The following is a 17,627-nucleotide window of genomic DNA, read 5'->3' on the forward strand; positions in this document are numbered from 1 at the left end:
TACTATCTTTGGCTAAGTCTGGCTTGGCACATTCATCTGTAAAGGTACATCTTGCAGCCATATCAAGGTTTCGACGCAGTTCTTCAGGTCCTTCCTTATGGTCCTCTAGGATTGTTAAACAATTCTTGAAGGGCTTGTTCCGGATGTATCCTCCAGTTCGTCGTCCTCCACCAGTTTGGCAGCTCAACCTTGTCTTGGCTCAACTCATGAAAGCTCCGTTTGAGCCTGTGCACAAGGCGGATTTAAAGTTCCTGTCTTGGAAACTTGCCCTCCTCTTGGCTCTAACATCAGCGAGAAGAGTGAGTGAGCTTCAAGCCCTCTCCATAGTGCATCCATTCCTGCAATTTAAAAGAGAGGTTCTTATTCTTCGCACGAATCCCAAGTTTATCCATACGGTGCCATCGGAGTTCCACTTGAATGAACCTTTGATTTTGAAATCTTTCTTTCCGCACCCTTCTACGCCTGCGGAACGCACGCTACATTCTTTGGACGTTCAGAGATGCTTAAAATTTTACTTAGAGCGCACACGTCCCTTTCGGAAGTCAACCCAGTTGTTTGTGTCCTACAGCGCACCACGGAAGGGGTTTCCTTCGGCAAAGAGTGGCATTTCCCGCTGGATCTCCAGTGCGATTCAATTCTGTCATCAGGAAGCGGGCAAGCCACTGGACAGAAAAGTCCGTGCACATTCCACAAGGTCTGTGGCATCGTCGGTGGCTCTCTTCTCGGGAGTCGCCATTGTATTGTGTATACTTGTATTGTGTATACTTGTAAAGCGCACTGTTGCCAGCCGGCGTCCTGGCGCTGTATACCGCTGGGAAACCCGTCCTGGCTTTCCCTGTGGGATGGTCCCTGTTGGGAATCCCCAAGGTGGAGCCAGGCATCCCCGGCGTTGATGGGGCCGTTGTGGAGATTAGGCAAGCTAATGCCCAGAGTTGCAGAGTGGGACCTCTGGTTAGAGTAGGCACCGAGGCGAGAATTATCGAGTCCGCTGACCCTGGTCCATGACCCTGCCGCGTCAGGAATCGAACCCTGGTCCTGGGCCGACTTCTGCTTCCGGGTCTGCCACCTCTAACCAGTGAGCCACACCACTCCACATTAAGGACATATGCAGGGCAGCAACGTGGAGCAGTACTCATACCTTCACGAGACACTACTGCCTGGAGTCTGCAGGACAAGACGACGCGGCTGTTGGTCAGGCAGTCCTGCGGAATCTTTTTCATTGAGAGGTGAGCTTTCCCTACGATCCCTCAATCCTGGTGAGCACATTTTGTTTGTTTTGCTATGCTATATGTATTGCTTGTATGGTTATGTGATGCCATGTATTTACAAAATGTGTTCTTGGTGATTTACTGCTAGCTACTCTGATACAAAGCATGGGAATCTATGAAAGTTCCAATACTGGGGCAAGAAAACAAGTTACTTACCTGTAACTTTGGTTCCCCAGTATTGGTAACTTTCATAGATTCCCATGCGCCCGCCCTCCTCCCCTGGGAAAGCTCAGTCTTTTGACAGAGATAGTGGCGGTTTGCACAACGGCTACGAAAATCTGAGGCTCTGAGCTCTCTCAGGAAGGTTCTATGGGGTGAGGCTGCTCTGATTGGTCCTGGCAAAAGTTTGGTCTCTTTTACAAAAAGAGGGTGATAGGATACAAAATGAGATGAGGCCTAGGCCTATTTTTCTCTTTTGTTTCTATGATTTTTATACTACCGAGGCTCCCATTCTGACGACGGGGAATGATACAAAGCATGGGAATCTATGAAAGTTACCAATACTGGGGAACCAAAGTTACAGGTAAGTAACTTGTTTTCTAATGAGTAAAATTAAGTGCCGCAAAAATGCTGCTAAATTTTCAAATTTGTGCCGCTAAATTTCCATATTTTTGCCGCTAAATTTGCTAATCCATGCCGCAATATCCTGGGGGGTCGGACTTAAGATTCAGCAGGAGAGATTGGGAAGTAGGCCGGTCACCTCCACATGCTGATGTTTCTGAATGGAGCTCAGTGCATAGATGTACGTGGAGATCGTCCGGGTGAGGCCCAAGAATTAAGCCGTTAGGCCAGAACTAGGTCGCAGGCACCACCAGCTCCTGACGTGCACCACCAGCTGAGCCCGGCCAGTCCAGCGGCCCCAGGTCTGGTCCCGGTGGCCCCCGTCCTGACTCATTGCAGCACGCCACACCTGCGATCGAGGGCATGCAGCGGTGGCACCACGCCTTAGGTGCCAGGAGTCTCGGGTGGCGGCGCAGACCCAGCCTCGATGGTGGTCTTCTGGCATTTCTCGCCGCGGCAGGCCCTGGCCATATCCACTGGGTTCAGGACAGGCTATTTACATCTCAATGCCGGCAAAAAAACGAACGGCAGAGCTGGATTTTCGGGAGGATGTTTGATCTCAACGGCAGAGCAAAATCAAAACGTTGCCATCTTGGTGCAGTGCGAAGCCCCCCGAACTGACCCTATATATCTTTTGTGTTCTATTCCAGTGCCAACAGCTCTGAAGAAATGGAAGTAAAATACATTAACTTCCAGCATGGTAGTCTGTTAACTATAGGAGGGTTCATCTACAGATGAGAGTAAAGTTGCACAAAGAAAGTTTTCGGGAAATGCACTCAATTATCATAGGGCTAGTGTCGGGAACGTGCCTGCACTCTTTTGTAAAATTGCAGATGCAGCATGTGAACTTTAACCTTTTGCTCCGGAGGTCTATTTCTAGTGCCATTATTTAAAAATAAACATTTCAAAACTGTTGCTTCTTTGTTTAAAATTCAATAAATCACCAATGACACTAAATACTTATTGGACTGTAGTTTCGATTAAAATGTGTTGTCATTTCCATGCACATTTACATTTTCAATTTAAATGTATTTCCATTAAAATGTGTCCACTCATTTTTAATCTTTTATTGTTTCGTTATAAATTACTTTCCTTAATAAGGTTTCCATGATTGTTTCCTCTTATATGCTTTCTATGTTTTCGTTTTTCAATGAATAAATCTACTACCATTATTCCTACCACAAGAAGCAGAGGATGATGAGACATCACTTAAAGGAACATAGAACTCAACTTTAAGGCGATTGCCGTTTTGATACAGTGGACATGAATGGCTTCTCACTTTTCCACCAGTTCTCTTTTCCTGAAGTGTCGGCCTTTCTGAAAAAGCACATAACAGTGATCCTCGTTACTTCCGATGGTTCAAGTCCATATTAAGATTAGGATCACCCCCTATTGCAAGAACCACACAGGAGACTTCCGTGATGGCCAGATCTTCTCTAGGGTGTTTGGCAATGTCCTACAATACAGCTTTCCAATGTTTTATTCCCAAATAGTTTTATGTATCCATGTAAATATTTCCTCTGACTCCTGGATGATTCTGAGAAAGGTGAAGCATATTTCCACATGACTATCTAATGTATTGGAATTTGAGCAATTCAGCTTTTGATGTTGCCAGGGGCATGGAAAAAAAACAAACCATACATATTGCACTAGTCATAGTCACTGAAAGTAACAATTTGACCTCTAAAAGTGTGACAGAGAGCCAAGATTTGTGCACATGAGCCTTATATTGTGCTCTTCGAAAACATGAAGTTAAAAACTTTAAGCGCCCCACTCCTACCGACGGTTATCTTTAACTTTCATATTAATTGGACAATTTTGTTGCCATCTTTCTCCCTGATACTCTCCTCTAGCAGCAGCATTTCATCATTGTCGCTAAGAGCCTATAGATACTACCTTAGAAATCCTAGACATGTCTGTTAGCCTGAACAGTTATTTGTATATTATGATTTAATCCTTGGTTGCCATCTAATCTACATGCATTACAGAGGTTCAGTCATGCCTTTGCATTTATGGTTGACTCTTCACTTCCCAGGAAAGCCCATTTAGTAACTTTGCCTTACTTGACCAGTCAGCACCAACCTTTGGGGCATCTGAAAGCATACCAGATTTGATACTGATCGGTTCAGCAGTTTTTAAGTTGTAAGAGGTCCCCAAAATATTTTTTATTTTCCAAAATGGGAAATTCCATAGTAAATGTTTCTCCATGCATAACGCCAGTACCTCTGAACAAATGCTAATAACTTGTTAATATATCAAAATTGGGGGAGTTTACCTAAGCCTCTATTGTAAATTAAACAATGAATGTATTACTGTTGATAAACAAAATTTATCCTGACATTGAATTTGTCAATTTCTTTCAACTGAATCTTCAGATTCTTTTATGTCTAGACAAACAAAAGATCGTCATTTACTTCACGTATTGCCACATATTAACACATTGCACAAAATAGAAAATAAATCATAAATATTTACAGTGAAATAAACACATTAGTGAACATGCAATACAATAAACAATTGCAGTGTGCTCGCAATTTCGCTAAAACATGGAACTGTTACTCATTATTACAGTCTCAGTAATCAATACAAGACCACCAATTTGAGGAAAATCTTGGAAAATGTATCAACCCGATACAGTATCAATCCGCTTATGTGCAAGTCAGAAGGATATAAGCTAAATAATACACATAAATCGCTGGCATTGAATGTCATTGAAGGAAAAATGCCGACGCGTTTCGAGTCTCGTTCTATGATTCAAAAGACTCATCAGGGCGGTATGAGTCTGGTCCATGGGAACTTGTGTTTTCATGTCCAAGGCTGCACTTGTTGGAAAAATGTGGTCGCTGCCGTGGGAGCAAGCTTTAGCCGTTGCGCTCGGGCGGCGTTTCTGCCGTCGTGCTGGGGATCGATCTCTTGATTGGGATCACATTTTTGTGTATCAACCCTTGGGGCGCGGAATTAACTGCCGCTGCTTTATGTCGGATGGATTTTGTTCTTAGTTTGGCACAGTTGGGAGCGTGTCTCGTTTGTACACGGACGCGAAGTCAATCTGCTTGCGATGTCTTACATTGAGGCCCAACCTACCCTCTTTCCCAGTGGGCCCAACCCCTTGTTTTTCTAATAACTTGTTAATGGCACTGCGGTCCTTTGTCATTTTAATGTCTTTTATTTGGGTGATAATCTGTTGTCATACCTGAGATTTAAGCAAAAATGCACATATTGAGTGCAAAATGTATATATTTTTTCAAAGTTTGGGATTTACTTTAATAGATAAACAGAATATTCCATAGAGTACAATGGACACTCACAAGACCTGCCCCTTTACATTAATTTGGAGGAAATTACAAAAATAATGTATCACAGCTGGAGAGGCAATGTTGCATTATTCCTTTGTGGTACAAAAGGGGGTGGTGATGGATGGAGCATCTGAACCAATCAAACACTCACACCCAGTCAACAGATCTGGGTAAAATCCTTCACCGTTCTTTAGCCCACTCTGCCACCCCAGTTCAGACATAGCCATATGCAAATCAGTCTGGACCTGTGCCTCATGGGAACAGTCCAGCCCGAACTGCCAAGCCATGCCTTCCCTGGACTGGAAACAAGCTTCCGAGGAACGGTTTCTGGCATTTCAGCCGTCTTCAGCCCGGCTTGCTTGAATCCAGTGGCAAAGTGAGCAAGGGACTCACTTCTGAGCATACCCTGCCAACTTATGGCGAACAAAGTGGTACAAAAGGGGGTGGTGATGGACGGAGCATCTGAACCAATCAAACACTCACACCCAGTCATCAGATCTGGGTAAAATCCATCACCCTTCTTTAGTCCACTCTGCCACCCCAGTTCTGACATGGCCATATGCAAATCAGTCATGTGCCTCATGGGAACAGTCCGATTCAGAAAAGGGGGTGGTGATGAACAGAGTGCCTGAATTAAGCAGACCACTCTTACCCAGTCCAAAGATCAGGGCTTGATCCATCACCGTTTTTTAGCTCTCTGCACCATCCCAGCTCAGAACTTGGCTATATGCAAATTAGTCTGTTCCTGTCACAGTGCATGATGGGAACAGGGCAAACCAAACTACCAGAAACCGGTCCCCGGTAGCTTGTATCCTTTCTGGTGAAGAATTGGCTTGGTAGTTTGGTCTGCCCTGTTCCCATGATGCACTGGGCCAAGGACAGACTAATTTGCATATAGCCAGGTTCTGAGCTGGGATGGGGCAGTGAGCTAAATAACGGTGATGGATCAAGCCCTGATCTTTGGACTGGGTAAGAGGGGTCTGCTTAATTCAGACACTCGGTTCATCACCACCCCCTTTTCTGAATCATGGGAACAGTCCAGCCCGAACTGCCAAGCCATGCCTTCCCTGGACCGGAAACAAGCTTCCGAGGACCGGTTTCCGGCATTTCAGCCGTAGCCCGGCTTGCTTGAATCCAGTGGCAAAGTGAGCAAGGGACTCACGTCTGAGCTTACCCTGCCAACTTATGGAGAACATTATTCCTTTGACAGGACTGGTCACTGGCAATTTTCCATCTCTGCCAGGCTTGCCTGACAGACTGGGAAGAGATATGGGACAAAAAAGGCCTTCACCAAAATGTGTCCTGGCCAGCCAATACTGCAGGGACAGGTGAGACTGACATGCTGCATTCAAAAACTAACCTTACCAAGCAACTGCAGAGGAGTTGTTGGCACCATTTGCATCAATGGGGAGGGCAGAATGGATTTGCTTTATTCCCTCCCTGGCCTTGCCTGAGGACATAGGAGGGATAAACCCTTAACTACATTGCCTTGCTCCTGTGCCTCATCCTCCCAGCCACACGTCCAGATTCAGATGTAAACTACTCTTCCTCCCCGTCCCCCAACCACAGATCTGCACTTAAGACCGTGCTTAGATGGCAGCTTATATCTGTCTGTTTGTTCACAATTGGACATCGCGCTGGGACAGATGTTAGTACTACCATTGATCATTGCCCCTTGTGCCTCAGCTCTCTGACAGAACAGTTCACTATGCTCCTTGGTCAGGAAGAAATGGTGTTGGATGAAGACTCCAGTTCCTAGGTGCCTTCTTCTAGGCCTCTGATTAGTGCAAAGTCGTTTGGGAGGTCTTGGGGACTCTCAGCTGTAATTAGTAGTTTCTTACCACAGATCCACCAACCGTGGTGCACGCAAGAGATCATTGAGGGACTAAGAATCTGTTTCCCATAGGTTATGATGTGATAGACCAGAAAGCCTTCCACAGGTAACGATTGAAGGCCCAGTGCCTGCTGTTAGTATCATTTGCGAAGTTGAAGCACTTATGCATCCCACACCACCTGCGCTAGCATAAGTAACATGAAGCAAGGCAGTATTTGAAACCAAATTGAATAGCATAATAGAAGAGGGCGTTATCAATCCTGAAGCATCCATTCACATCTTACAGTTTTAATAGAAATGTATCTCTTGATAGACCTGAAAATAGTAGGAAGCTTCAAACCATTGTTGTGTGCTTGATTTTACGCATGCAGAATTGTCAATTAAAATAGATTTCTCCATTTAGGTGTTCTCTACTGTACCAGGAAATGTTTGGGAGTTAGTTTATGCAAGTGGTCATTACTTAACATGTTGATGATAAAAATGGAGATTATCATTTTACTTTTTGTCTACTCATTCTAGGAACCATACTGTACTCATTTGAGATAGAATATATTACAGTTACTTGTATAAAATAATTTATTACTTTCTCCACAGGCGCAGTCTCAAGTTTATGGTGGTGTCACGTATTACAACACTGTACATCAACAAGTGCAACCTAAGCTGTCTCCTCCCCGCAGAACTTCCCATCCTGTCACCATCAAACCGCCGCCTCCTGAGGTTAGTCAAGCAAGAGCTTCCTCATGTAGAGCAAAGGCATTCATTGAGTATGTCTTGCATATGGTCTTAAGTAGGAAGTTCAGGCAAACCAAAATCGGCAACATTTGATGTAAATCCTGTTAACATACGTTTTTTCACAGAATTTGGTATTTTATATATTAATGCTGGGTCATAATGATCATTTTTGTGTTAGTTTGTTTGTAAGTAAATAACAGGATGTTTAAAAGATGATCACAGCCTTTTTGGTATTATAGCTGAATCAATGGGCTTCTACCCACTCCATTATTTTAGGTCTCATTAGTTCTGTGCTGGAAACAAAGGATTCATAATTTCATTATCGCAGGTAACTTTGATTAATTGCAATTATTTGAATTTGTGGTCATTGTAGTATTCTTGCTCCCTGGATGGGAGTCTTTCTCAAGGAAAATCATATTGTTCCTGGCATGTGTCTGTAGATATACATGCTGTGCTTATTTCTGCAATCCAGTTTAGAGTCCAGATGGGTGCAAGTTGTTTTTTTCTTCGAAGAGTCTCGAGGTAGTGTCACTCCTCCTCTTGCTGGTAATTCCCATAGTCTTAGACTCCATTGTTAGATTGTTTTCTTTACGCCATTGGGTTTTGGACATGTGCTATTGTGCTCCGTTTCACCACAGTTGCTGTGCTTTTATTGGTCTCCACCTTTCTTTCCCTCTGATATAGTTATCGAATGCTTGCTCCATTTTTACCCTCGTCTTGGGTCGACGGCTCAAGCTTCGCCGGGTGACTCTTAGGCCGACTTCAGTCCTTGTGAGCCTTTGTCATTCGGGGACTCCTCCCGTATCCCGTCCGCGTCTCTCCACTATGTCTCAACAGTGATGTAACAGACGCAGTTTTGTTACTGTCCTCGCTGCCACTTGAAGTACTCTTAAACCGACCTCCATCAAGTCTGTAACTTGTTTTTGTCTTCTGAACACAGTGAGGTTGTTTGCATGGTATGCCACTCCTTCCGAACCAAGAAGACCCTTCGTGACTGTTGGGCTTGATGTCTCGAGATGTCATGTAGGAGCAGAGACGGCACACCAAACCACTTCAGATCCGAGGAGCTCGATGGGGAAGATGCTCCGACATACCCCATAATTTTTGCGGGATCCTGTCCACACCAGAACCGTTGCCTTAGATGGATAAGAAATATAAGGTGTCCCCTGCTGATTCATTATACATATGGGGGCAGCTCCCACCCAACTCTCCAGTGGTTAGTACTGCCCATAAGAGGGCTAACTCTTAGGCTACTGGTGAGGCCTCTCCACTGTACAAGGAGAGTGAATGCATCGACGTAGCGGGCAAAAGGGTGTCTGCACAATTGGCCAACCAAGGGCGGTTTGCCAATTATATTGACCTCTCTAGGTATGACCGTGTACACTGGGATTAGATGTAGGAGCTCCTCCAAAATTTCTCAGTGGAGCACAATACACGGATTTACGAAATCGTTGCTATGGGCAAGCAGACCTTTAACACCACCATATTCTGTGCCCGAGAGTCAACTGACACTGCTGTGAGGGGAATCGACTCTAGTGACCTTTTGCGCAGGCATGCCTGGCTCCATATCTCTGGCTTTAAGTCGGAAGTCCAGCAAAATTTACTCAAATTGCCGTTCAGTTGTCAAACTTCTGTTCGGCCCGCAAGTTGACCAGATGCTAGAATTATTTTTTTAAATAGAAATACAGCGAAAGCAATGCGCGCCCTTCAAACTCTGGCTAATCTCAGTTCCTTTCGCTCTACTCCCATTCGTGTAAGCTCCAAGTCCACTTCCCTAAATGCCTCTGCAACCTACCAGCGTTTGCAGGGCCAGCAATCCTCTCCTCGGAGTTACTTCAGAGGTTCCTACAGCGGTAAGAATTCCAGAGGCAAGAGGGGATCTCCCAAAGGAGCTGCCACAAACACAAAACTTAGAATGTTCATCAAATGCTTCGTGGTAGTGGTCGATTTCCTACACAGAGAGAGCGTCCACGTCTTCTGCTATCTGTACGACTGGAGGAATGGCTCATCAAGAGTTACACCTGTCAGAAATGCCACAAACTGGGATCGCCAATCCTTGTTTCCAACACTGCTCGAACTCTGTGGTTCTGCACCAGGCGCTCCCCAACAGTCTAGACCTTCTCACGCGGAGCCATGGAGAAATCGTGCAACCGGATCCCAGGTCTCTGTCTTGCGATTTGCCTCCTGATGTCCCATAGTTTGGGCATTTCAATCTTTCTACTGAACGCTGGCCTCTACCACCCGTGCCCGTTATGCTGCCTAGTAGAAGAGATTCATGTGCTACTGTCACTCACACCACATTGACTGACTGGCAGCCAAAGTGTAAGATATTGCCTGCTACTTTATTCATTTTCTGGTGTCTGGCTTAGCCTACACTTCTCTACGGTTACACCTAGCTGCTGTCCGCCTATCTTTAGAGCAGACATCACATTTCACTATCCAGAATTCCAGCTATCTTGGCTTTCATGGAGGGTCTTAAGTGGTTCATTCCTCCTCTGGTTCCACTGGCGTCGCATGGAACATTGGCTTGACAAGATTGATGGGTCCACCATTTGAGCGCCTCCATTCCGGCGCCCTTCAGTTTCTGTTTCGGAAGGTGTTTTTGGTTGCCATCACTTCACTCAGACGTTTCAGTGAGCTTCAGGCACTAACCTTAGAAGAACCTTTTTTCCAAATCCACAGGGATAGGGTTGTCCTCCGCACCAACCCAAAACGCCTTCCTAAAGTGGTCTCTCAGTTCTACCTTAACCAATCCTTTGCAACTCCCTGTTTTTTCCCCACAACCTGATTCTGTTGAAGGACGGGCTGTCCATACTTTGGATGTTAATCGAGCCCTTGTGTACTATATTGATGGCTTTCTCCAACCCCCATAGAGGGAAGGCCCTATCCAAATCCGGAATTGCAAGACTCAGGCTAAAAGGACATTGCCCTTTCCTCCTAGAGCTCACTCCACTCAAAACAAAGGAGCCTGCATGGTTTTCCTGGGAAACATTCCAATAGCAGACATATGCAAAGCAGCTACCTGGTCTACACCACACATCTTTACTAAACATTATTGTGTGGATGTGATAGTCTACCGACAAGGCAAAGTTGGTCAGGCAGTACTTCATACACTTTTCCAGTCTACTGCACCACCCACATGCTAGGCACCACTGTTGGTAGGACTAGTTTACAGTCTATGCACAGTATGTGTAGCTACAGCCACACCTGTCAAATGGAAATTTGTAATTACCCTGTAGATATCTGTTTGGCATGTTTTGCTTAAGATACACATGCACCCACCCTCCTCCCTGGATACCTATGGCTGTTGCAGTATTTTCTCTTTCTTTCCTTCATTTGCATGGACATCTCTCTATACATCACTTTCTTTTTACAATGTATCCTGACATGCATTACCAGAGTGAGTTGAAAAACAACTTGCACACATCCGAGCCCAACACTAGATGGCAGGAGCATGCACAACATGCGAATCTACAGCACTACATGCCAGAAGCAGATGTCTATATGGCTAAATTACATTTTGCTTCTGTGTTGCTTTTAACTAACATGCATATAGTATTCAGTGTCTCTATTCTCTGTATGTCTGAGCTGGTGCATAGAGTGCTGAGATTGAATGATGTAACAGAATGTGGGTGTATGGTGTGAAGAGAAATCCAGGAGATGGGGACAGTTGCAGTTGCTGTAGCCTAAGGGCCTAACATCAAATAAAGAACTTGGCTCCTACCTGAGTGGTTCCAGACTCCTGTAGGAAGCCCTGCCTTCTAACTTCACTTTTTGGCAACTAGTTTGTTAAGGACCTGCATACAGCTGGGTCCTGGTGGCAGTTTGGAGCCACCTTTGGCAGAGGAGGAGGCCTGTTGTTTGAAGGAAGATAGCTCTCTGACCATGGAAGACTAGTTCGATGCTGTCCACCCTCAAATCTGCCAGCAAGTGATGGCAGCTGATGGTGCTGGAGAGTGGGGGCTTAGATGGTTGGGCAATATCTGCTACGGGCAAAGAGCTATCGGAGGGGGAAGTACAAACTGATGTGATCTATCCCAGTGAATAATTCCAAGTATAAGGACAGCGCTATGGGGACAGTGTTCTAAGGACAGTGGGGGATTGTGCTGTTAAGACTGTGGAAAGCCGCAGAGAATGTACATACTTCTGTTACGACCCATGGAGCTTCAGGCAGTTAGGTTCAATAGTGACAGTGGCATATGGAGAAGCATTAGTGAGCATACAGGATGAGTTCTCAATTAAGGTGAGGGAAGGTGACTGTGGCACAGGCTAGTACACGGCTTTGGGATGGTCCTATGCACCAGCGTGGTGTTTGTGTACTGTGAGGGTTTCACATAGCTCCATTTGCTTTAGTGTCATTTGTACCAGGCTCATGTGTCACTGCTTGGTCAAGCAACACAAGCTCTTCCTGCATTTCCAGAGGGTTATGAGCACCGTGACAAGAAAGAAGCCTGACTAGGATATGAAGCTTGACAGAATTTCAGGAAAGTGCTCTGGGTAAATACATTATGCATATTTTATAAATCCCAATGCTGAGTGACCAGATGAGATAGGGCGGTTGTCTGCTAGCGCTGTACTTGAGGCGATGGACGGAGGTCTTGTGACAGTGCTCATTACAAAGAGAATTGGAACTCTCCTGCGTGAGTTAGTTGGCATTAGGAGGAGAGGGGTTGGTGTTTGGAAGGGGTGTGGGGGGGGATAGTTATGCAACTTACTTATGAGAGAGCCTCACCAATGCCTTGGATTCCAGACCTGGCTGTTGGAGTGAAGACACTGGGTGTATATACTTGAACGTCATGAAGCATGGTAATAAGCTGTTGTTAGATTGGGAGAAGTTTGAAGACATTAAAGAAAGACTATCCAAGATTTGTATGGCAATTTAGAAAAAGAAGCTAAACTAATTTCAATTACATTGGTGATATAAATGAGGCACCAGTTCGAAGCTGTACTATATCCTAAAGTCATGGGAAGACAAAATATTGCCTGCCTGGATTTTGTCCAATTTTCATCTGAATATGACCCTCAGTTAATTAGTCTGCGGGTTTTTTTTTTTTTACATTCATGGAGTTGGTATTGTTCTTTGTGCCTCTGTTAAGAAATGTGCCTTTTCCCCACTAACTATTATTAGGTTGGGGAACATTTCAGTAGGCAATTCTTAGTTATTGACTTGCTTCATATACACATTAATAGTAATGCCCATGTCGGGTTAGTAAGTTTTCATGTAAGTTGACTTCTGGTGTTTAGGAATAACAGTTAATGTTGACTTCTGGTATTTAGGAATTACAGTTAATGTTTGTTTGGGGTCTGCTGAATGTTTGCTGCTGGAATATAGGTTGGGAGGTTTAAATCACCTGTAGGTTGTTTTGGGAGTACTATGTGAGCATTTACATTCGCTCCATATGGGGTCTTAAGTGTGGAGAAATGAGTGTAATATTGTAGAAAGCTAGCTCTGTAGATACTATACCAAAGTAAGGTATAGTATCCAGAATCCAGTGGATCTCCCAAGGTTTACAGTGGTAATAGTAGATAATACCTTATTCCCTATTTGTGGTAGTGTGAGTGAGCAGTAAGGCTTTAACAGAGGGTAGTGTTGAGCGTTTATTGTACACACTCAGGCAAGAAATCATTTCACACAATCAAAGCATGAACTCAGACCAATTATTTGTATTAAAAGTATCTCTTTAGTTGTATTTTATTTTTTGAACCAAGCAGGTCTTGGTACAGGTAAGTAGAATTGTATTTTTCAAAACACGTTGTTCAAAATAAGCATGTTTGAACAGTGGTTCAGTTGGGCCAGTGGTTCTGTACAGGTTCCTTTTCAGCAAAAGGAGAGAGAATTAGTAATAGGTTCCAACTGTTTTCATTCGGGACTCTAGAGTATATAATCAAGTGGAGGCAGAACAATTATAATGTAGAACAGCCTCCAATATTTTTTGTGTATAATGCAATTCATTGCAGCATATCAAAACTTTCTTTAGTCAACATATTTTTTTATTTTTTCTGTGATCCAGTGCTCACACAAGTGAAAAAAGAAAGCGCTCTAGTGAGTAGAAGAAAATAAAACATGCAACTCTTAAAAAAACATGGCATTGAACTACTATTATTGAATGTATATAATAAAACCAGGAGTTAATATAGTTATGAGGTTGACGGCGATTCGATCATCTTCTAAATAAGCAAGCTGGATGAAATTGACTTTGTTACAGATTTGTAAAGTATTTAAAGACCATAGATATTTGTAATTACTTGGTGATTACTTTTCAGATTACTCTTGAGTACTTTTTAGATTACTTTTTCTACTCGGTGTGGTGTGCCTAGATATCACTCTGGAAACACAACAATGATGGACAGAATGTGGATCAATGTCACACATTCACCCCAGTCAAAAGATCTGGGCCCAAATCCATCGTTTTTCCACTCCACACCACCCTGGGTTAGACAATGGCAATATGCAAATCAGCGCTGACCCTGTTGCCCCATGGGAACAGTCCAGTCCGAACTACAAAAGCCATGTCCTTCCCAGAACGGAAACAAGCATCCGAGGACCGGCCCGGTTTCGAGGTAACACCTCTCATCAGCCCGGCTAGCTTGATTCCAGTGGTGTGGAGTGTCTGGGACTCACGTCTGAGCATCCCCAGTACACTTAGAGCGGTAACTGCAAACACAACAATGATGGACAGAATGTGGATCAATGTCACACATTCACCCCAGTCAAAAGATCTGGGCCCAAATCCATCGTTTTTCCACTCCACACCACCCTGGGTTAGACAATGGCAATATGCAAATCAGCGCTGACCCTGTTGCCCCATGGGAACAGTCCAGTCCGAACTACAAAAGCCATGTCCTTCCCAGAACGGAAACAAGCATCCGAGGACCGGCCCGGTTTCGAGGTAATGTGTGACATTGATCCACATTCTGTCCATCACTGTTGTGTTTGCAATTACCGCTCTAAGTGTACTGGGGATGCTCAGACGTGAGTCCCAGGCACTCCACACCACTGGAATCAAGCTAGCCGGGCTGATGAGAGGTGTTACCTCGAATGTTAGAAAAACATATTTAAGCTAAAATGATGTCAAATGGAACAAGAATGATAACTATACATGCAAAAGAAAACAGAAAAGTACGCCGGTGAGCGAACTCTCTCACCCGAGAACTTTGTCAAAGAAGCAAGTTCTGAGAACAAATCTTCTACCGACATTTCATGCGATGTTTAGATAGTTGAGAATGGTCCGTTGTGTCAGTGAGCGAATACATTTTAAATTAGATGTGAGTTCCTCCCCTGATCAATTCTCACCAATAAAGTGAACTCCACAATAAGGGTTTCCTTTCACAAGGTAATGAGGTGACGCTCGATATTTCCAAAATGGGCAGAGCGTCATGTAAACACCAAAATAAGTGGTACTGAAGCTGGCATTACGTCTTCTGACGCTTAGACCGGGTGGCTCTCGGCAGGTGCGTGCTCTTACGGACTCCAACCACGTCGATATGGACTGTGTAGAGACTCTTGTGACGATGCCAGCTCATGAGACGGAGGTTCGAGGTAAGAATGAGTCTTGTGGTTAATTCGAATGACGCATGATACATGCCTGCAACTGCCAAATTCTCACGATGCTGAGGATGAGTCCATCAATAATATTAAAACCATCCAAGTATGAATTAAAACACTGTATGACCTGTATTAGATGGCACTGACTTCCGAACACCGATCTTGTTGTCGCTTAACAGATAAAAGTGACGAATAAACCTCTATATTAAGCAGGGTGAAGTACTGGGAAAAATCCACTAGATGTCGCTTGATCATTACACTGTCAGCCCCAGAAATTCAATGTTTAAATATGAATAAATAATTTATTCATATGTTTGTTCGAAGGCAGAAAGTTTATTTGTGAGTAGATTGATGTTTGATTCTCATGCTGCTAGAAGGTTACTGATTACGCATAGATAACCTATTTCATTTTATGCTCGATGAAAGGCAGGTAGCTGTCAATTATTAACTCTCGAGTAAATCACCCAGCTCACTGATCTGTCCAAACATGAAGATCGTTTTCAGCCACTATGACCGTTGAGCACTTCTTCTCCTCAAATAGCTCTGATATATCTGAAGGCAGCTGTCGGCAAACTGTAATAGGGCAAGTTTGTATAAAAGTTACAAGTCCTGACACTCTTCAGCGGGCGACAGATGGAGGTCACTGGTGGGGTCTCTGGTGTCAGGTTCTTAAATATATGGGATACTGCTTAAAGAAAGTTGCTTTACCTTAGTCCATTGTAGATTTCAGTTTCCATAAGGCACAGGTAGGTTCTTCAGTATCGTCGCCAAAATAATGTAGTAATTAGGTCCACGCTTGAAGGTAGTTTTCATGTAGTTTTATTGAGCAGATAAGTTAAGTCGGGTACAAGCTCAATAGGAGACTTAAGGGACCTAGGGGAGAGGGGGCGTGGCCACGAGCTGAACATGGCGGACGTGTTCTAGGGTAGCTCCGTCCGAGGCCCTCAACACAAGCGAACCATCCTGCATACCCTGACCCACAAGCCGCCCAACCCACATCTAAAACGAAGCGGAGCTTGCGGTGGTCACGAGAAGGTCGCCGCCGAGCGTGTGTCATCCTGGAAGGCCGGGCTGGAAGAGCGCCACATACGTGGCCTAGCAAGCCAACAGAAGCCGCGGCCCACAGTGAACGCGCGCTGCCGCCGGGGGAGGCACCTGCTCGCCGTGACCCAGCGGAGTGGTGAGTCGCGATTGAAGGGGGACCCCGAGCAGCCAGGACACAGCCAGCGATAGCGGTGCCCCGTGGTGTCCAATTCATCGGGCCGCGCAGGTGAGCCGAGCAGTGAGAAGAGTCTTGTGAGGCTGCGAGGGGGAGGCGCCGGACGCGCAGCGCTGGGACGTGCGGCCCGGCGCTCGAATCGGAGGATACCAGAGCACCGACCGGGGCTCCGAGGCTGCCCGGCGTGGAGTGGGGTTCGTCGGGGATCTGGCCGCTGGACCCCGACCTCGCGGGCACAAGGTGGCTGCCTGGAGCCGGACACGGGAAGAGCGGCCGCCATCTTGTCCTGGGCTGCGGCGCTACCGTGGCTGAGCCTGCGGCGGGACCCCTGGCGCTGCGTGCCTTCGCTGGGGCTGGTGGAGTCAGGGCGGTCCGCCTACAACAGGGGCCTACACACCTCCCAGGGCTGCCAGTAACACCTTCATCAACCCCCGACCTCGCATGCATGGGTTGTATGCATAGCGCCCGGAAATATTAGCAGAGCCACCATTTTGTACCGAGCAGAGACGCTGCAGCCGTGCCCCCCAGCGCTAAGTGCCATTCTGAGGGGACCCACATAAGCTTGCCTCGACAGGGGGTGCAGTATTCGACAGGGAACTGGGGAGATACCGATCTGCGCTGGACTCACCCACTGCCTGGTGGTGGACGTGAGTGGAGACACAGGGTGGCGCACAGAGACATCCAGACGGACACCCGAAGCGGCAAAGCGATGCCCACGCATACCCTGGTAGGACTGGTGGGCACCCCCCACGGAGATTGCTAGTGAGGGGCACACGCCCGGAAGCGGAGCGCATCATGGGGAGGAACAGAGCTAAGGCGCAAGACGCGGGCGCCAACGCGGAACTGCAGTCCACAGGCTCAGAGGACCCACTGGCCTCCTCTAATGCGGAGATCATCCCACCAACCGGGATGGCCACCCAAGAAGCTAAACTGGACCTTATACTGGCGGAAATCAAGGCGTCCAGAGAAGCTCTAGAAATGCGAATGGACAATATGGCAACGGGCCTGTCACTACTGTGGGCAGACCATAACAAACTAGCGGAAAAGGTAACCGAACACAAAATAGCGCTGGATGACCTAATACCGCAGCAGACGGTCCACTCCACGAAATTGGAAAGCATGGAGAAACAAATCAAGTTGCTGTGGAGCAAGGTGGACGATGCGGAAGGAC

General features: G+C 45.8%; 1 protein-coding gene across 4 annotated transcripts in view; it reads left to right on the forward strand.

Moving 5' to 3' along the window:
- CASC3 (CASC3 exon junction complex subunit) overlaps positions 1-17,627 on the forward strand; it is a 458,504-nt gene that overhangs the window by 350,252 nt on the left and 90,625 nt on the right. For all 4 annotated transcript variants that reach the window (XM_078645688.1, XM_078645689.1, XM_078645690.1 and 1 more), the window contains exon 12: positions 7,554-7,676. In XM_078645688.1, coding sequence (XP_078501814.1) covers positions 7,554-7,676 — 123 coding nt within the window. The remainder of the gene's footprint in view (positions 1-7,553; positions 7,677-17,627) is intronic.

The sequence above is a fragment of the Lissotriton helveticus genome, chromosome 5_1 (assembly GCF_964261635.1).
Source record: "Lissotriton helveticus chromosome 5_1, aLisHel1.1, whole genome shotgun sequence".
NCBI lineage: Eukaryota > Metazoa > Chordata > Amphibia > Caudata > Salamandridae > Lissotriton > Lissotriton helveticus.